At 46.8% G+C, this 21,495-nt stretch overlaps 2 protein-coding genes across 3 annotated transcripts; both read left to right on the top strand.

Annotated features, from left to right (window-relative positions):
- Positions 1 to 2,371: 2,371 nt before the first annotated feature.
- On the top strand, positions 2,372 to 6,854 carry LOC124686346. The gene is made up of 2 exons (XM_047220311.1): positions 2,372 to 2,715; positions 6,147 to 6,854. Exons 1-2 carry the CDS (start codon positions 2,464 to 2,466, stop codon positions 6,381 to 6,383), a joined length of 489 nt encoding a protein of 162 aa, XP_047076267.1. The 5' UTR covers positions 2,372 to 2,463; the 3' UTR covers positions 6,384 to 6,854.
- A 2,102-nt stretch (positions 6,855 to 8,956) lies between these two features.
- LOC124691685 (transcription factor HBP-1a-like) lies at positions 8,957 to 14,239 on the top strand. Of its 2 annotated transcripts, none has more exons than XM_047224961.1 (14): positions 8,957 to 9,077; positions 9,450 to 9,596; positions 10,975 to 11,040; positions 11,158 to 11,241; positions 11,583 to 11,666; positions 11,778 to 11,831; positions 11,909 to 11,939; positions 12,020 to 12,077; positions 12,159 to 12,210; positions 12,410 to 12,446; positions 12,539 to 12,756; positions 13,193 to 13,270; positions 13,348 to 13,473; positions 13,875 to 14,239. In XM_047224961.1, the coding sequence occupies exons 2-14, from the start codon at positions 9,543 to 9,545 to the stop codon at positions 13,965 to 13,967; spliced, it is 1,035 nt and encodes a 344-aa protein (XP_047080917.1). In that variant the 5' UTR covers positions 8,957 to 9,077; positions 9,450 to 9,542; the 3' UTR covers positions 13,968 to 14,239. The 2 variants fall into 2 exon arrangements, with proteins under 2 accessions (XP_047080917.1, XP_047080918.1); XM_047224962.1 differs by having other exon boundaries at positions 8,959 to 9,077; positions 12,611 to 12,756.
- The last annotated feature ends 7,256 nt before the right edge of the window (positions 14,240 to 21,495 follow it).

Raw genomic sequence — 21,495 nt, forward strand, 5'->3', positions numbered from 1 at the left:
AAGGTTCATCCGAAGGCGAGGAACATGAGAAACATCGGGGACGAGAGAAAGAGGGAGTAGAAAGGGTGCATCGTACTAGAAACGAGGAATAGAGGTACCATCAGCCGTGACAACACGGACAGGAGAAATAAGAGACCGAAGAGCGAGACGGAATAGAAGACTCGGAGGTCATATGAAAGGAAGCTCCGAATCCGGATACCACGGGGACGTACCGATCGTGTAGAAAGTGGTGGTCGCGCAGTGCCGAAGAGCCGGTCACGTAACCGGCGGCGCCCGGCGAGGAAGAGTCCGTAGTAGCGAGCGAGACCACGAAGACCCCCGAGAATGTCCCGATCGAGAGAGTGCAACCGCGAGAAGATCTCGAAGAGCCAGCCTGCCGACGATCCTGGAACTGGCCGACGTAAGCCGGGATCCCGCGTCCGGCGAGGTGGAGGAAGTGTGGCCAACCTTGCCACAGTAGGTGCAATGAGGACGAGGGCGGAGACTCGAACCGCGAGGCTGCTGACGTAAACTGGAATCCCAAGCATCAAGCACGCGGTGAAGCTGCGCTATCTCATGCGCAGAGAGAGGCGCGACTGGAGAGGTCGACGTACAATCAGGTGCCGACGAGGAGCTATCACCCACACGCACAGAGGCCACCAAAGGGGGCGACGGAGAGCAACACGCCGATGAAGAAAGAATCGGCAAAGCGCGATCATAACCACGTGAAGGGGCCGCGAAAGTCGATGAAGAGCGGCAGGCCGACACAGACGAAGTCGGCGAAGCGCGGCGCAGAGCCGCGTGAAGAGGCCGCGAAAGTCGATGTAGAGCGGCAGGCCGACATAGACGAAGTCGGCGAAGCGCGGACGAGTCGCGTGAAGAGGCCGCAAAAGTCGATGTATAGCGGCAGGCCGACATAGACGGAGTCGGCGAAGCGCGGGCAGAGCCGCGTGAAGAGGCCGCAAAAGTCGATGTAGAGCGGCAGGCCGAGGGAGACAAAGTCGGCGAAGCACGGCCAGAGCCGCGGGAAGAGACCGCGAAAGTCGGTATAGAGCGGCGAGCCGACGTAGACGGAGTCGGTGAAGCGCGGGCAGAGCCGCGTGAAGAGGCCGCAAACGGCGACGAAGAATGGGTAGCCGTCATACACGGAGGCGGCGGACAAATACCAAGTACCGAAGGAGCTGGGCGAGGACGAGGACGATCAGCGGAAGAAGACATCGGGTAACAACAGCTTTTTTTTTTTTTTTTTTTGATTTTTTTTTTTTTTTTTTTTTTTTTTTTTTGGAACTAAGTCAACCGTAGCACGGAACAAATCAGGCCAAAGAGCAGAAAGCAGGCGGGCGGCGCCGGGCGGATCGAAGCATCGGGGAGAGCAGAGCGGGCCAAAGAGCAGAGCGGGCGGGCGAGCTCCCGGCCGAATTCCAAGTAGACCGAAGAGCGAGAGCGTCCCGGCGGATCGAAGCACGGTAAGAAGTCGGGCGGCTTGGGCGGATCGAAGCGCAGCTAAGTCGGGCGGGATCCCGGCGAAGTCCCGCGGCCCGAAGGGCAAATCGGGAGAGATCGAGGAGATCGAGGCGAATCGGCGCAGAGGTGAATCGGCGCACCGAGCGGGGACGAGGCGGGCCGCGAATCGGGGCGAATCGGCGCACCGAGCAGAGGAGATCAACCAGATCAACCGAGATCGGGCGAGCGTGACCACGGAGGAGATCGGCCGGAGGACTGGACGACGGACAAGCAACGTCGGGCCGGGACTAGAGAATCAATTTTGCTTCGATACCATGTTAGAGTAATATGCTTGTTGTATTATCGGGAGGCCAAAAGCCACAATATATAGTACATGTACGAGTGCACATATGCGAAAGCCCCCTAACATATGGGGAAACTACAATAGACGAGATATATACATCTAACAGGTTTTACTTTGGTTGGTTGCCCTAAAATTTTGGTTGTATGTGGATCTTGGCAACTTTTCTCACATTCTCTTTAAGAAACATACCAACTTTTTGGCCAAGGAATTTCCGCCAACGGCTTCCAAATTTTGGTAGGACCTACCATGTCATGAACCAAATGTACCCTAAATTTGAATACCACAAGATTTTGGTAGCTAATATTTGAAACTAGGTTCAAGGCCAGTAGGGTAGAAGGAGGCGGCGAGAAATTAACATGAAACCAAGTAGATATTGAAAAGTGAGATGTGGAAGTAGGCAAACCATTAAAGCATAGAACAAGAAAATGTTTTTTCTCTATTGTATATATACAACAAGAAGAGAAAGGAGTTTCTTTTGAACTTGTCGAAGAAGAAGAGAAAAGGTTGCTTCCCCACGTGGTGAGCGAAGAGTCCCAAACTTGCGAGCAGCAAAAGGAGGCATATCCCCATCTTTCACCGACCCAAGCCCAGCCATTGACATTCGCGCCCGGCCGCCGTCGGATCAACCGCTCGCCCTCCCCCGCCCCTTGCTCTTCTCCGAGGGGATCCCGCCGCCGATGGGTTTCTTCCGCCGGATCGCCGGCATCTTCGGCGGCTCCAGGGACGACGCCGACCACCCCGACGCCGCCGGCGGCTACAGCGGCGGCGGCGACGTCCCGCACGAAAAGGTTGCCGCTGCGGCGGCGGCGGCGGCGGCCGCCGGCCACGCCACGAGGCGCGGTTTCAGCGTCCAGGTGCCCGTCCCCGTCGACCGGCCGGCACCCGGGCCCGTGCTGGTGCCCTGCCATCCGGGGGACGGCGGCGTCCAGGTAATCCGATTGCTTCTCACCTCTATACACAGTGATGCGTGTGCTGCAGCTCTAGTGTCGCTTCTCCTTCTAGGTCTAAGATTCACTAGCGAGTGAGATCTTGGGAGAAGCTCTCACTCCTAGTTCTCTTGTACTGTTTTGCTTCCTGAAATGTCTCGATCCTGGTGTAGTTGCTCACTGGATTGAGATGTATGGTTCGAGGAATGGAGATTTTAGTCCCCCCTGAGGATCTTGACCATCACAGTGTCACATACGCTGCGATTAGATGGTCGTGCCGTTATTGAATCTAGTCGAACATCGAGTTAGTTGGTTTTGCACATTGATGTTGTTAGAGCAATAGAGGGAAGCTGCAACAGAGTAGGAAAGAATGCTCCACCTAGTGCATTGCTAGGTGGAGAATGGGAGTTGCTACCATATAGTGGTGAACTCTGTTCCTAACAGTTATGGAGGGTGGGATAGGAGCTCTCCTGAACAGTAAGTGATGTGGATCACATGTGTTAGAACTTATATGATTTACATTTTGGACCATGTAGTGTTTTCGATAGATGGTTCATGGGTTTTAGCACCAAGATTTTATAAAGTAGGAATCATAGGATATTGTGCCCTTGATGGATGGGTGAGGAGCTATATGGCCTCGTCACTGGAAAATAAAGTAGTTGAGATGCGGATAGTGCATACTACCTCCGTTTCAATGAATAAGGCGCACACGCATTTCAAGACGAACTTTGACCAAACAAATTGAGCAAAAAAATCTTAATTGTATTGTACGTAATTGATATTGTTGGATTCATATTGAAAAACACTTCATAATGATGCTAATTTTAAACCAAAAATATTTGTATATTTAGAGTAATTTTTAGTCAAAGAAAAAACACGCAAAACGAGGGCGCCTTATTCTCTGAAACTGAGCAAGTAAGATACTAAGGCACCATCTATTTCTTTATAATGAAAATTCATTTGATTGGCAAAGCATATTTTGCACCATCTAATTCTCATTGTTATTTCTTCATTGTGTACCCACTCTCTTACATGTTTTAAGAACCTGAATCTTGATGTGCTGAGTACCGTCGAAATTCGTTGGATTCGTAGCCATTCAGAATTACCAGCTCTATGTGCTATTTTGTTGAAAATGCTCACTTGGCGGTGCCTGTTGGCTTGTTTCTTTAGGCATTCTTCTTGTCTCTGTAGGTATTATGTTATTGTTATTGCACATATACTTTGTGGAGTAATTAAGTCATGATGGGTTTACTATTGTCATTTTTAGTATTGGTGTGAGTTTGCCAAGAAGCACATTAAAGTTTGCTGCATGTATAAATTTTTGCTGTACTCCCTCCGTTCACAATTACTTTGTGATCTGGGCTTAGTCAAAGTCAATCTTTGATCAAATATTTATGAAAAAAATATCGACATCTACAATACAAAGGGAAATACTTTTGTACTTACACGCATGGGTGTGGGTGTCCGTTTTGTTTTGAGATTCAGATAAAAGGAGAGAGAAAGGAATCTTTCCATCTACCAAGACATTAAATCTATTTTATTAGAACCTTCATAAGTAGATCTTTATATTAGAAGTATTTGGGATTAAGGATATTGATATTTTTTATATTCTTGGTCAAATTTTGCAAAGTTTGACTTTGACTAAACCAAAAACGCGAAGTAAGTAAAAACGGAGAGAGTATGTATTGGTTCTACTTTATCTTTGAAGAGTCACTTCGGGATGCAAATCCTTTGTCTTATTAAATCTAGTAGTATTATCACTTAGCCTACTCTATCATAAAATAAGAGTTTGTTTTTATCATTGTTCGGGAATTCGGCCGATTCACCGATTAATGGGCAGTTAATCGCTACTCGGAGGCTTACTGAAGCGAATAGCATGTATTCGGTGAGGTCACCCCGACTAACTGGCAGTTAATCGGCTGTCAGACTAGCAAGACCATTTAACTGAAAGGGTATGGGCGAGGCCAATATCTGGCCCGGGACCCCCACCGAGTACCTCCCACTCGACACTCCCAAATCTCTAGGGTTTGGGGCTCTCCTCCCGCCCCTTACGTTGCCCTTGGCGGCTGGCATCTCCAGCAGCTCCAGCCACCGCCAGCCATCTCCGGCAGCTCCAGCCACCGCCACCCTCCCTTCTCCCTTCCCATTCCCTCCCATTCAGCTGCTCCCCGTCGCCCTCCATCCCTGACCTGCCGCCCAGACCTGCAGCAGCCCCGATCTGCGCCTCTACCTACAGCAGCCCTGATTTCTCAACCGATTAATGGTCAACCGATTACTCCAGTTAATCGGCCGATTCACCGATTAATCGCTACTCAGTGGCGAGCCGTTACCAGTTACTGAATTCCCGAACATTGGTTTTTATTGGGTGTAAGTTACGTCATGGTCAGTTTTAGGTAGGCATATGCACTACTCTTACTGTTACCAATTACACGATGAATTTGAAGACCTAGCACTAGGCCTGGATAGTGCACTCCTATTGTACCACACTCCATGGAAATCTGGCCTGGATATTTGTGTAATGTACATAATTTCGAAATGCATTACAGACAGTGCCTGGACACCTCTCCGAAGTTTGATACATATTGGAGTTTGCAGCCTAGACACCTCTCCAAAGTTTGATGCATAGTAGAGTTTGCATATCTGGCACCTGGCTGCTATTTCTACTGTTGATTGTTAATAATGCCTGCAAATATGAGTTTTAACATGAATGCATCATATGTTCATTTGGGTGATCATTGCATTTTAGGCGTACAGGTGATATTTGATTTATTAGTTTAATATCTGCCCAGTTCAGAGTACAGTGTTTCTAATACCTTAATTTTGTGAGTTGCATAAAACATCTGGTATTGAATGTCAGCAGTTTGAAGATAGCATTCAGGGACTACTGATCACCAAACCTGTTGTATGTAGGCAATATAATTCTCACCATTGCCTTCATGGTGTTTATGGGTAACCCAGTTGACCTCTGTTGTAGACTTGTAGGGCATCAGACTAGCATTTTTTCTGTGTGTGTGCAGGAAGATTTTTATGAAAAATGAATGGGTGTGGAGCATTATTGTGTTATACTTAATACCACCATAGAGGTTTTATTAGGTCTGTTTAGCTGCAATATTTGGTGTCATTTTCACATGCCTACTCTTTACAAGCAGATGGCATCCACATTGGCTATTTCTGTAATGGAACAACCATGTGGGAGACTCTTTTATTCCATTGATTAGCACTTCTAGATCTTGCATCTATCCAGAACAGTCTGTTACCCATCTATTGTTCTTTTTATTGAATGGTTATGTCCTCAACACGTCAAAATGTTTCTTTTGCATTGTCGATAAAATGATTTCCTTTCATTGTTGGGAAATGGAAAATGCTTGAGATTTTGCTGCTTCCATCCCTATTGTTTGAACACAAATTTATTCTTGTCCTATCTGTTCAACCAGGGTTTTCGGTGGTACACAAGGAGGCTGAGGATCGACGAAGACGGTGACGTCGCCGACGAGTTCTTGGACGAGGTTCTCCCGGAAAACTTTGCCAATAGCGACGTAGCTCCGGTCGGAAGGTTTCAAGTGAAATACAATACGAGACCAACCGCTCTAGCAATGAGAAAGCAGACGGTCGCCGTCGATGGCGACATCCGCCATAGCCTGGAGCACCAAGGGAAGCTCCAGTGGGTGTGAGGGGTGCAACGTGAGACTGAGTTCTAGCGCCGAATCAAGAACGGCCGCCCGTACCCTGCTGGCCCTAGGAGCAGATTCTGACCTCCGCCCCTTGCTGTCCGGAGCCTCGGAGGAGTGGGTCTAGAGTTCAGGGCTATTGCATTGCACCGTTCTCGGTTCAGCGTGTCGGGATCTTGGCCGGTTATTGTTGACCAGATCCCTTTGTACCAGTAGTAGTAGTTGTACATTGTTGGGGAGTGACGAATGGAAAAGAGCTGTTGGAACTGTTGAATGGGGAATGTTATTATGTACTTGCAAATAGAGGCAGCGCTGGTTGTTTGAACCGACAGAATGATGATTTCTGTGTGGGATTCCTTGTGTTCTCTGATGGTTTTCGGTCTGCTTAATTTCCTGAACTTTGCACGTGCGTGCTGCTCATTTTTTGGCCATCTAGGCTGCGTTTGGCGTCATGGTGGATTACTGTGATAATTCTGTTTACCTAATCAACTTAATACTCCCACTATTTTAAATTACTTTGTCTATTAGTTTTGGTCAAAGTTGGCCAAAGTTTAGTCGAACATATAGACCACACCTCGTGTGCCGAGTAATGTGAAATTGAGGGTGTACGATGATCCGATTTATAATTGATTGTTTTTTTAACGGAATTGTTTGTTTTATTGTTTGACTGCCTTGTACTTGTCTCTCCTGAGTCCGCTGACAACACTCTTTCTTTATTGTTTGACTCCTTGCATTTGTCTCCCTTGAGTCCATTGACACAAACCGTGCTTAGGAACATATAGACCACACCTCGTGTGCCGAGTAATGTGAAATTGAGGGTTTACGATGATCCGGTTTACAATTGATTGTTTTATTGTTTTTTAATGGAATTTTTTGTTTTATTGTTTGACTCCCTTGTACTTGTCTCCCTTGAGTCCACTGACAACACTCTATTGTTTGACTCTTTGCATATGTCTCCCCTGAGTCCATTGACACAAGCATCTGCAGTAGCCCTCCCATTCGGCTATTGGGTGCACTGAACGGTGAACTTTGCTTTGTAATGGCCCCAATGGCATCACTATGGCGCTCCCAGGTTACCCTCGACCCATATAGTGCTCCTTGGGAGTGATGGATGCAAGTGGTCGCCACCACGTCGGATGCGACATGCGGGTGAGTCCTGGCAGTGCACTCCAAACCCTCACTTTCACTCCCCTTCCCTCCCATTTTATTTCTCCCACATGTTGCTCTTGTTCCTGCCAATCTCTTGTTGTCGACGCATCGCCCATCCCATGTTGTCGTCGCCGATGCACCCTGTTCTCGCCCATCCCATATCATCGCCATGCCACCAAATGCAATGAAGGCGATGCCCTTTGTGAAGCCTCATCACAAGCCTTGCGGAAGCTGGATAGGATGTCGGATTATGCTTGGGAGAGGGACTGTATTCCTCGGATGGCAAACACAGATGACTGGTGGTTCATGAGATAAAAATAATCATGTGAATGCAGTACTAAGCCATATACCCTGCATTTTTTAAAAAAAAAAACTTGGCCATTGTATTGTTTTCGTATACCCACTGCCAATGGGTTGATAATTTACATCAAGAAACTAAATTCAAAAGCTTGCTTGATGCAAATAAAACATGTAAAGGCTCCTAAATCTCAAATTCATGAATTCCTCAAACCATGACACTATGGACACGGTGCTTTTGCTCCTAGGTGCATATGCTCCCTTTATTTAAAATACATTTTAAACATAGTAAAAAATTCAAAACAAAATGTTGCGCGTACATCTCAACATCGTACGTGTTCATGAAAAAGTGAATTGTTATGTGGCTTGCGCAAAAAAGACAAAAATCGATGCTAAAAATCGTGTTCTCTATCTTTTTTGCACATGCCACAGAAATTATCATTTTAGTATGAAACTATAAGCGAATGACATAGAATGTAAAAATATACGTGCTAATTTTTCTCTCCAATTTTTTTAATATTTTGAAATTCATTTTTTGGGTAAAGGAGCATATGCACCTAGGATCAAAAGTGCATTTGTGTGACACTACCATGAATTTACTTTTTTCTTTAGCTTCCACGCTTTTATGACCCTCGCCCATTATGCAAGTTGCTTCTAAAAAATCAACATTATTGCCCTTCCTTTGCATTATTAAAGATTAATAATGAATCTCACCCATTATGTCATGACACATAGCCTCACAAGAAAAGAAACAATTAACTAACTACTGGTACCAATACCGGAGAAGATGGAGTATGGCCAGCATGGCGTCGGCGCCGGCGCCGGTTGTTGCAGCCGCAGCATCCATCCAACTGGGCCACCCACCTAGCCCTATCCATGCAATCCATCTACCCATATCTTGCCCGGCGACGCCTTCCGGCTCACGCCATACCCGCCCCGTTGGATGGACCAGGCCCACCAATCCGCGCCCCGTAGACCCAGGGCCCCACCACCCCTGACCTCTCGATCTCGAGCCCGCAGTCCACCGTGACGTGAGCCAGGTCCACGCCAATCCCCCCACCTCCGAGCTCCATCTCCTTCCTCCTCGATCCCTCCCTCAATCCCCCTCCACCACAGCCCTCCTCTCCTCCGCCGCCGCCGCCGCCCTCCTGCCTGCCGCATTCCTGGCTTGGTGCCCTCGCGGGATTCGTTCGAGTTGCGCCGGTTTCCTCTCGCCGGCGGGGATTCACCCGTGCCGCGAGCCTGAGCGCGGTGAGCTTGCTAATTCGCGGGATTACGTGGGCCTCTCGCTCGCATTTGGCGAAACACCCGCGGATTTCTGGTTTCTGCGGGGTGGGTTTGAAATCGCGGTGCCAGATGGAGGAGGATAGCTGTGGTCATTATGTGTCCAAATTAATTAGGGTTAGGGTGCATTAATTAATGCTTCTAGTTCTTAAATTCTTCAAGTTTAGTGGGGTTAGTTTAAATCGCCGTAGCTTACTGCCCAATATCGGGACACACCAGGGTATCAAACTGGGCGAAATATCAATTTGCTTGCAAAGCTCTGAAACCTTTTGCTTCGACGATGAACCTGTCCTCTTCTTCCTCCCTGCTAAAATACTTGATTTCCCTTTTTTGTTGCAGCAGTAGGTCTTTGGGTCAGTTACTATTGGTATTCTGGTTGTGATGGAGTGATTTGGAAGACTGGGCCGCCCGGAAGCTTTGTTGGTGGACCTGATGGGGAGCAACGATCCTAGCACGCCGTCCAAGGCTTCAAAGTCGTCGGAACAGGTGCTTGACTGCACGGCATCTTTACCTTTCCAAATGTTTATCGTGTGGGTGCACTCGTGCTTTGTTTGGTGCTGATCATCTGCTTAAAAGATAAATGGAATTGTTCTGTAGTGCTCCTCCCCTGTGTTTCGCTGTACAATTGGATGTGTGCCAAGCTCATTTAGTGTATATTGATACATCCAAATTTGACAACTCTAAGACGTCCTTTTATGGACGGAGGAAGTAGAAGTTCACATTCATTTACTCAGGCTATCATAATTTGGCAGTTCCCATGTGGCAAGGAGATATAAATTAATTAATGGAGTTAGGGTTAGGGTTATACAAATTTGGGATTTGCAAGAGGATAAACGGGAACTTTGGATGGAATTGGTGCTGCAAATGGCTCTCTTTAGATTGATTAGTTAATTTTGGCAGAAAAATTTGCGGTTGGATTTTGTGTTCAATGGGCTGTGTTTTCGACAGGCTGTGTGGGAGTGGCCATGTGGGCCATGCCTGTTAGTTTTCGCGATTAGTTTGTTAAAAAAAAATATTTTAGGCCGTGTGATACATCTTGCCCCAGAACAGCCCTTATGTGATTAAACTTAAAATAAATTGGTTTTTGTGTGACTTGTGCTCCAAAGTTTGTGATTCCTTCATATTTACTCTGACATTTTTAAAACTGTGGGTTCAGCTCATTCAAACACTTCATATCTGTGAAAAACTGACCCCACAGCTTGTCAGTCTAATCACCATTGTTTTCAAGCAACATTTAACAGCATGGACTGCATTACCAAAATATTTCTTAGAAAGTGTCTTTGACACATGGGCACCAGTGCTCCTTCCAATTTTAGATTTTTGAAAATTTTAAAACCTCACATTTCTATGTTTCTAAAAATTATGGTGTTAAATATATACATTGATATGTACAGTACGGGTGTAAGCAAAAAAAAGTCCCGTCAAAAAATACATTGTATTTTTGGAAATATAAAAAAGACAAATGTGTGACAGTAAATGGTAGTACAATAGTGTTAAAATAGTATATATTTTTGTCAGAAATTTGTTTATTTTGTAATTTTCAAAATTTAAAGTATTTTTTACCGAGACTTTTTTGCGTTGAATTCTCCTGTACATATCTATCTACATATTTTACGCCATAATTTTTAGAGAAATAGAAGTGTGAGGTTTTAAAAAAAATTAAAATCTAAAATTGGAAGGAGCACTGGTGCCCATGTGCACCAAATTCCTATCCAATATTTCGTGGCTACTTCTGTTCTGGTTTCCCAGTCTAGTAGCAGAAGAAAATACCCCTGTTGGATCACAATACAATTTCATGTTTCTGTTTTAATAAACATTCTCTTTTTGCTAACCCCATTCTGGGTTCTTACTTTCCTATTCTCAGGAACAACCTCCAGCCACTACCTCTGCAACTACAGCTCCAGTTTACCCTGAATGGCCCGGCTTTCAGGTTATCTATCTATGATTTAATTACAAATGAAGCTGGACATACAGTTTTTGTTACTGAATCGATCATTTTATTTAATGTTATCATTGACTCTATCTCTGGTTCTGTAAATCTTTGTAGGGATACTCAGCGATGCCACCACATGGGTTTTTCCCCCCTCCTGTTGCTGCAGGCCAGGCTCATCCATACATGTGGGGAGCTCAGGTGCTCCCTATAGGAAACTTCATCCCTTTTACCTCATTTACACTTCAGCTTAAAGAACTAGCAAAGTAGGAACTTCGCGCTGTTTGGAATCTTAGTCTCTGTTATTGAAATGAGCCTACCTTGGTTGAGGGAGGGGGTTAGTGTCAGCCTCGGCTTGAACATGTTGTTAATTGAACATGTTGTTCCTACATATCTTGCTATTATTTCAGAAAGGTCCCTCCAATTTTATTTACTCAATGATACTAAGTATTCTGTCAGGGGAACAAAGGGATCAAAGTTAAAGAGTGTCAGTTTGCTTTTTTTTTGTATGTAAACCTAAACTATCAACCCTTTAATTGCAGCATATGGTACCACCTTATGGGACGCCACCACCACCTTATATGATGTATCCACCAGGAACAGTATATGCCCATCCCTCCACTCCTGTATGAACTTTTGCACCTGACAAGTGTAATCCATTATGTTATCTTTTGATTCGCACACCTTGTCTCTAATTTTACTGGCATGCTTGTACAAATCAATAACTAATTGTGCAGGGTGTGCATCCATTTCATTATCCTATGGCAACAAATGGAAATGTGGAACCTGCTGTAAGTAATAATCTCTTTTTTCTGTCTTTATCTTTTGGTTGTCACTACTTCATGTAACTGTGACATATGTCTTTCAGGGAGCTGCTCCAGGTGCTCCAGAAGTGAATGGTAAGTCTTGTCAAAGGTCAATATCAAGGTTATTTTAAGCTTGGGAATTATTTTTATGTTTCTCCTGATCATAATTTCAGGGAAAAATGAGCCCGGCAGAACATCTGGTCCATCTGCCAACGGGGTTACATCGAACAGGTTTTTTTGTTAGCCTTGTGTGGTAAATACGAGTTTCTTTAGTTCCAAAACAAGTAATTGTATGGTACCTTCAACCTGCAGTGAAAGTGGAAGTGATAGTGAGAGTGAAGGAAGTGATGCCAATTCTCAAAATGTAAGTTTGATATTGATAATACTTTCCATATCATATATCTTTTTGGTTGAAGTTTAATATAGTCAGATTCCTTATCAACCTTGTACAATAGTTAATTATGATTGTAAACAATAGTTTGTCAGCCTTGTGTCTTTAATTTGACAAACAGTTTTTCCTGATGTCCTTTCTCTTGACTCATGGACTAAATTTGCTGTGGCAGGATTCACATTCAAAGGAGAATGATGTAAATGAAAATGGTAGGCATTTGGGGGCTTATTGTAGTTTTACAATAGATAAATGAACTTGTACATTTCTTTGCATAAGATGGAGGGTGCATTCGATCATGCAGGCAGTGCTCAGAATGGTGTATCTCATTCATCTTCGCATGGCGTATTTAATGAAACCATGTCGTTGGTTCCAGTACAATCAGGTGCATTGATAGGGGGAGTTGCTGGTCCTGCGACAAACTTGAATATAGGAATGGATTACTGGGGTGCTACTGGTTCTTCACCTGTTCCTGCAATGCGCAGCAAAGTAGCGTCTGGTTCAGCTCGAGGAGAGCAATGGGTATGCACATGCTTGCCTTACTTTCAGAACAAACATTGGACTAAGATATTAAGTTTGAAAATTGACATGCCTTGCTTTGTTACCACAATGTTTCTCTGTAGAAGGGAGTCAGGCAACTAGTTTGCTATGTAAGCTTGCTTGTTTTCTAGTGCCTGACCATACATTTGCATTAATAGAGTCCACTGGAACAAAGCTGATTGTCACCTTGCTTATACTGTAATTCTTGGCCATACATTAAGTACCTTTTGACGACCTTTTGTTTCATTTCAAACTTCAGCTGAAATTTATCTTTCACTGTTCAGTGTGAACTCAGTTTACAATGTTATGCTGTTGTGTTCATAGTTTTGTTCTTGATAGTACATATTTATCGTCTTCGGTGATTTTCTCCATAAATCAATGTAGGAAAGGTCATAACTGTACCCTTGCCAATATTCAGGATGAAAGGGAACTGAAGAAGCAGAAAAGGAAGCTGTCTAATCGGGAATCAGCACGCAGGTCCCGTCTCCGCAAGCAGGTATGATGTACTAAAACACATGCCGTACTCACCATTCACTTGAACGCACTAGCTAAGCATGATACTGTTTGTTCCAGGCCGAGTGTGAAGAGCTCGGCCAACGCGCTGAAGCTTTGAAGGCAGAGAACTCGTCTCTTAGGGTCGAGCTTGAACGGATCAAAAAGGAGTACGAGGAACTTCTTTTAAAGAATACTTCTCTAAAGGTAGCTAAATTCGCATAGTCCATGAAGAATAATTGTCTATATCTGTGGATATCCTTTTTTTTTTGGTTTGCTGGGGTTCATGAACAGTACTCCATTGTGTTCCGGCAATAATCTCAAGTTCTAAAAAATTGACAAAGTCCACCTATTCTATTTGTATTATAATATATTTATAAAATTTATCAAAATTGTATATCATGAAAGTACATCTTGAGAAATTCACACATGATTTTAACAACTATTTGATCAAGTATATTTAATCAAGTTTCAACAACAACGGCGGCTCATAACTGAAACTGAGCATTTATTTACTGCTGCTGGTCTACTCTTTAACTTATACATAAGTACTACACATATTATTATTTTGGCACAGAAATTTACCTAGATTTTTTTTGTACCTGCAGGAGAAGCTAGGGGAGACTGGCGGCGATGCGGTACCCGACATGAACAAGCGGAACGACACCAACGGCAGCCACCACGAGCAGAAGGAAGCCTGACCAGTGCAACACGGAGTCCGCTACTTACTTAGCTCCAATGACTACGATTCTTGTAATAGATCAACTGCAAATTTGCTACACAATGATTTTCTTTTAGTTATCAAAGCGTCCTCTGTGCCAGTCCCAGGTTCTGAGAATGGCATGGCAAGCTGTTGCTACCTGCAGCACTACTTACTCCTTACACCTTGTTCTTCTCATGCTATTGTGGAAAATAGAAATCATTTGTGCACTCCTACTTTTATACAGAGAATACTCATTTGAAGTTTTGTTCATATTTTGCGAATCAAACATTGCGCCAAAATACTTGTTCCATCAGGGTTTTGGCCAGTTTTCTTTGTTAGGTGGCCAATGTTATTCTTGTGTATGTAAATGGAAAAGGCAGAGTTCCTATTCAGTCAGAGGAGGTTGGTGCTCACATTTACACACATGTCGGCGCATCTCGCTAATTTAGTTTGTTTTTTCGGGTTAGTGCTGTTCAATACAATTTGAGAGGGATATGTATCAGGGTTTGCTGCCAGCTTCATCCAGCTAGCGAGTGAAGCAGGACACGCCACCAAAAGCCCACCTCTCTTCTCTTCTAATCTTCGTCCCTCATCTTCTCCATGAGCCACCCTAAACCACCACCCTCCGGTTTCCTTCACTGCCGAGGCGAGACAAGGGCCGCAGGGATGGGCAGCAGCGCTGAACCGCGGTGGGACCAGATCTCATGCATCCGCCGCCACGTTGAACATGACCTCTCCTGCATCCCCACCGACGCCGATGTCATGGGCGCGCATGTTGACCACACCCTCTCCCGCATCCCCGCAACCGCCTACATCCCCGGAGCGTCGAGTGCCTCCACAGCTGATACGTCTCCAACGTATCTATAATTTCTTATGTTCCATGCTAGTTTTATGATGATACTCACATGTTTTATACACACTTTATGTCATTATTATGCATTTTCCGGCACTAACCTATTGACAAGATGCCGAAGAGCCGCTGTCTGTTTTCTCGCTGTTTTTGGTTTCACAAATCCTACAAAGGAAATATTCTCGGAATTGGACGAAATCAACGCACAGGGTTTTATTTTTCCACGAAGCTTCCAGAAGACCGAAAGGATTACGAAGTGGGGCGACGAGGCGCCGCCACACCAGGGCCGCGCGGCCAAGGGTGGGCCCGCGCCGCCCTGGCGTGTGGGGCCCTCGCGCCGCCTCCAACCCTACCCTTCCGTCTACTCAAAGCCTTCGTCGCGAAAACCCCAGTACCGAGAGTCACGATACGGAAAACCTTCCAGAGACGCCGCCGCCGCCAATCCCATCTCGGGGGATTCATGAGATCGCCTCCGGCACCCTGCCGGAGAGGGGAATCATCTCCCGGAGGACTCTTCATCACCATGATCGCCTCCGGATTGATGTGTGAGTAGTTCACCCCTGGACTATGGGTCCATAGCAGTAGCTAGATGGTTGTCTTCTCCTCATGTGCTATCATTGTTCGATCTTGTGAGCTGCCTAACATGATCAAGATCATCTATTTGTAGTTTCAAAAAAAAAGATCATCTATTTGTAATGCTACATGTTGTGTTTGTTGGGATCCGATGAATATGGAATACTATGTTATGTTGATTATCAATCTATCATATATGTGTTGTTTATGATCTTGCATGCTCTCCGTTGCTAGTAGAGGCTCTGGCCAAGTTGATACTTGTAACTTCAAGAGGGAGTGTTTATGCTCGATAGTGGGTTCATGCCTCCATTTAATCTTAGACAATGACAGAAAGTTCTAAGGTTGTGGATGTGTTGCCACTAGGGATAAAACATCAATGCTTTGTCTAAGGATATTTGTGTTGATTACATTACGCACCATACTTAATGCAATTGTCTGTTGTTTGCAACTTAATACTGGAAGGGGTGCGGATGCTAACCTGAAGGTGGACTTTTTAGGCATAGATGCATGCTGGATAGCAGTCTATGTACTTTGTCGTAATGCTCAATTGAATTTCACACTACTCATCATGATATGTATGTGCATTGTTATGCCCTATTTATTTGTCAATTGCCCAACTGTAATTTGTTCACCCAACATGCTATTTCTTATTGGAGAGACACCACTAGTGAACTGTGGACCCCGGTCCATTCTTTTACATCGAATACAATCTACTGCAAACATTGTTCTTTAGTGTTCTTCGCATACAAACATCATTTTCCACACCATACATTTAATCCTTTGTTACAGCAAGCCGGTGAGATTGACAACCTCACTGTTAAGTTGGGGCAAAGTATTTGGATTGTGTTGTGCAGGTTCCACGTTGGCGCCGGAATCCCTGGTGTTGCGCCGCACTACACTCCGTCACCAACAACCTTCACGTGCTCCTTGACTCCTACTGGTTCGATAAATCTTGGTTTTTTACTGAGGGAAAACTTGCTGCTGTACGCATCACACCTTCCTCTTGGGGTTCCCAACGGGCGTGTGCTTTACGCGTGAACAACCGCCTTTGCTGCTCCCCTCTCCCGCATCCCCGCTGCCGCCGCCACCCCAGCCGCCGCGACTACTCTAGTCACCCTATACGTCCCCGCAGCCGTCACCCCTCTCTCCCGAAGAGAGAATAGCCAACGACGAAGACCACACACTCTCAGTCCTCCGCCTCTATCCACTAGGCAAAGCATAGGCATTTGTGTCTTTCTTTGAGGAAGTTAGTCTCAGCTAGTCACTAGTGATATTTTGACACTTTGATTTCTACTAGTGGTATTTTAGCTAGTTCGGTTTTGACTAGTGGTATTTTGGCTGTTCTCTCTTCAATATTCAGTTGGAGAGCAAGATATCAGGGTTTGTTGTTTGCTTGCCAGCAAAACCCCACACATTTACCTCTCTCTCTACCGATGGTATTTTGGTTAGGGAAGTGGAACCTAGCCACCAGATTCAAGTTCTCAGGGACGCATATTTGGGTTCTTATTACCGTAAGGGCTTCCCCCTACCGTATTTCTTGCAAAAAAATACTAGTGATATTTTGGCAAGTTCGGTTTCGAGATTTTAACTACGGACGCGGATAATTTCCCATCAACCTGGTTTCATGTGTAATTCTGTTGACGTCCGAAACCCACCGGCGGGCAGCGACGGGCAACACCGTAGAGCCGGGAACAACCTAGGGCTGCGGCTGGCCGAGGTCCCTCCGAGCGACGGCCCGCAAAGCCTTCCGGTCACACGTCCGATGCTGATTGCAAGGGCGTGCCACCCGACCTATACCCGGTCGTGAAGGTGATGGAGATGCCTCGCTTAGTTTCCCGCATGGCATACACGTGAACATTAAATACGAGCCTCGATCGGCTCTCGAGTTATCCCGTGAATCGGCTCAAAGAGCCGATCCACCCATGATTCGTACGAGGTGCACGAATATATGGTGGTCCTGCTTGATCAAGATAAAGCTAATGAGATCTACGACGATTTAGGGTTTTCACCGCATAATCGGATCATCCTACTCGAGATTGGGCTCGCGGCCACGCACGGTGATCGTAAGCCGATCCTAGACAAGGCCTAAAAACCAACACGAGGTTGATCCCCGAACATCCTCGTCTAGGACTAGCAAACGACACCCTACGTGCCGCCGGATCCTCCCGTCCCTTGTAAGGCCTAACTATTGCAGTATATTAAACTAATCCTTGATGAACAAGGAGCAACCGTAACGGATCGGATCTACTAAATAATGATCAAGCGGGTGCCGCCCCTACACCTAAGATAGGTGTAAGGGCGGCTAGACATGCAAGGGTTGCACTACGATAGCATGTTACGCGAAGAACTATGCTAACCCTAACACATCTATGATAACTACGTTGCTCGCCATCAAAAAGGCTTCAAGACGAGCAATGCATGAACAACGTGGAGCTTAGTGTCGCCTAGATCGCAAGATGCGATCTAGGCAGCATGTTGCTTACCGGTAGAAACCCTCGAGACGAAGGAGTTGGCGATGCGCCGAGATTGATTTGGTTGGTTGAACGTTGGTTGTTGTTTATTCCATAAACCCTAGATACATATTTATAGTCCAGGGGACTTTCTAACGTGGGAATAATCCCCACCGTGCACGATATAAACTCTAACTTTTAATCTAAGATACAATCTACTATAATTAAAGATACACGGGCAGTCTAGCCCAAACTCTTCGTGCAAGGCCGCTTCAGAGATCTTCCACACGTAATCTTCCAAGCCCATCTCTCTTACGGCCCACCTCCTGATTTGGCCAAAATCTGATGATAACACATGCCCCCTGGTTTTGGCAATGATAATTTCAAAACCACCCTGTTTTTCCTTCGAAGGGTCATGTCGTGGCAGAGCAGACCTGTCGCAGTATTCTTCATCATGATGCCCTGTCTTTCCAACTTCTCTGCAAAATTCGATGGCTTTGGCACCACTTCCTCGGAAACTGCAACGGCATTAAATTTCCACCAGATCTCTCATTATTTAACCGTGCCGATTGATCAGCCCACTTCATCCCCTTCCTCTGTTCCAGCCATCGGCACCAAAAAACCCTCTTCCTCTGTAGCGATGCCTTCCTCTTCCTCTGTCTCCTCCGGCCTCTCCCTCCAGTCCTTCTCTTCGAGCGAGCCGGAGTGGAACTCCGACCACGCGCCAGTGGACGACCTGCCTCTGACCGATGGGGAAGAGGACCTCAAGTTCCTCATCGATGGGGAGTTGATAAGCGAAAGTGAAGACGACCTCCATCCCTGGGCGAACCCCACCTCCCCCGACGGGAAGGGGGAAGAAGTAGAGGAAGAAGAAGAAAAAGAGGAGGGCGGCCCCTCTTCCCCCGCTAAGCTTCGCCGGCCAAGCGATTCCGCGCTTGGGCGGACAGCGAAGACGATGATGATGACGAGGAGGAAGAGGAGGAGGATGAATCCTCCTCCTCCATCGGGTATCCGCCGACCAAGCGCTTCCGCTCCCGGGCGGACAGCGAGGATGATGATGATGACGAGGAAGACGAGGCTCCGGCCAAGGGCCGGGCAGCAGCCGACGAGGAGCTTCCTGGGAGCAGCGCCGACGACATCGACGGCGGTGATGACGAGGACAGCGACGACTAGTAGAATAGGACTAGTAGTAGCAGTGCACTAGGCACCAGATCCCTCTTTTGAGAGCTATCGGCTCTTTCTTGTGAAGCCGCTCCTTTGAATTAATGAAAATTGTTCTTTCAATTCATCTTTCAATTAATCCAGTTTCACCCCTTCCGCTTGTCATACCAAGACCGATAGCAACGTATCGGATTCCTTTTCCTTTGGACGCCCGTGAAGCCGGACTCACATGTCGATTAGCCCGTCAGTCAAGCACTTCTCAAATTCAGGCTGCGATTTGATATCTGACCATAATTTTTCGCAATCCCTTAGCCGATGACTACTCATCGGCTATTTTGAGAATCCAGTCCCTTTCCTTTTCTTGCAGCGACAGGACGGTCCAAAACCTGTAAAGCCGACGGCCTCCTTTTCCGGTTCCTCTCCGTAGCTTTAGCAGTTTTCCTTTGCAACACCTGAACTGCTTTCGCAGAAGATCACGATGCAGTGGTCGGCCGATGCGACTCCAATCGGCTCCCAAAACAGAACATCTACCAAGTTAGCTGCCCCCGAGCCTTAATCAAGGCGAGAATGCCGGCGAGGATGCACGGATCGTTGATCAGCTTTATTCCACTGAACGTCGATGTTGATGTGAACTTTGAGCACATAGCCAGTGGGTCTTGGTCTTGTGTAACTGTACTAGAGTCGATGGCTGCGCATCGGCTGTCTGTTATGAATTTTTTTTTACTGGCCGATTTTTTCTAATCGGCCCCTAATGTTTCATTGTACACATGTTTACTGCACATGTTCATCTGACTATATGCCCCCCGAGCCGAATCTGCCAGGTGACTGCAGATATCGGCTTTTATGGTTAGCCAGGGCACTGCACTTGCACGTCGGCTCCGCAAGGATTCGTGCCGACTTTCATCCGCCGACGTGGCCGCCGCCCGAGAGCTCGATGCTCGAACATAAGCAGAACATGTGGTGAAGATAATTTTGGCCGATTGCTGGAATCGGCCTCCATATCGATTGAAGCGCTGACTGAAGGTTCTGTAATGCTCCTTCATAATTTTTGGGGCTGATCACAAGGATCAGCCTTGCCCCGTTTGCTTATCGATTTGTTCTTGCTACTCGGTCAGGCTGGTGGATAAAACCAGCCCAACCTCTGACTTGATGCGCCTGCTGTCGTCCACCTTGAGTGCATCGTAGAATCGTGGAGCACTAAGCTCCGTCGGAAGGACGAGCACCATGTTTGTACCAGCCGATGTTTCATCATCGGCTTTCCTTTGCTTGGGGCGCCACTCCATTTTCCGTGGACGACCCTCTTCGTCTAGGGTTCGCTGAACTTTCGCAGCCAGATCGGGTCGTGCCTTCCTTAACGTATGCAAGTATAACCTTTCGGCTTTCTCCAGGCCGCGCAATCGCTGAACCCTGCGCTTTTGTGAACGGCTGAGTCCATCAGGGCACCACCTTGGCCGGTGGTACTGCCTTCTTCTTCTTGTCCCTCGTCTTCCGAATCCTCGAGATCCGCCCACCGAGGGGACTCGCCGCGTTTGCTTTGTGGCGGGAGAGGCCCTAAGCGCTCGAACACAGACACGTTGGCTGCCTCCTTCTTCTTCCGGTTGCATTCTCGGGCAATTGCCGATTGTGGGCAATCGGCTCATTCCCGAATCCCAAGCAGAGTCCGAAGAAGGGCGGTCCCAAGTGCTCGTCGTTGTCGTCTTGCTCCCTTGATTTTCCTATGGCACGGCGCTCGTGCTTCTCCTCATCGTGATCATGCCGACGATGTCTTCTGGCTTCTCTAGCCAGACGATCTCTTTCATCCTCATCGCTGGATCGTCGGCGTTGGTCATACTGACTCACATATTTGTTGAGGAGGTGATCAGAGAGGGGTCGCTGATATCTCATGTTCTTCACTTCTCCCCCTGTGACGTAGCGCTTGCCATCATGACGGAGCCGATCGCGTGGAGCGGCCTCCTCTCGTGTCCTTGCTACGAGAGCAGCTGCCCTCGTCTACATCTTTGCCGCAGTGGTGCCCGGGTCCTACCATGTTGATGCTAAACGAGGATCCCGGGCCGGCAACCTTCGTGGTAAGTGCATTCTACCATGTTAACGGCGGGGAAGGGCTGGGTGTCGACCTTCATGGCGTATCTGGTTGAAAATCGGATGCCCTTTTTCTATCGCCGCTTGGATGTGCCGACGCCATACCCCGTGCAGCGTTGGTGGCATGGGAGAGCGAGTTATGCCATTTGCGCATGGCTTTCCGTTCAGCTCTTGCACCGTGGGGAATTTGAGACCTTCGGGAATCGTCAACCGCTTCTCCTTGAGCAGGAGGTCGAAGATTTGCTCAGCTTTTGGTCACGTCAAAATCAAACCCCCGGGCGGGCCTCGGTGGCTTTACCCATTTGCGAGACACGGGGTTCCTCCCCGAGTCCATTCAGACCACTCGCTACCTCTTGATCTCCCGCAGAAACTTCGTCTTCCTCCGCATCGACCGGGACTACCGCACGCTTGAA

This window comes from Lolium rigidum, chromosome 2 (genome assembly GCF_022539505.1).
Source record: "Lolium rigidum isolate FL_2022 chromosome 2, APGP_CSIRO_Lrig_0.1, whole genome shotgun sequence".
Lineage (NCBI taxonomy): Eukaryota > Viridiplantae > Streptophyta > Magnoliopsida > Poales > Poaceae > Lolium > Lolium rigidum.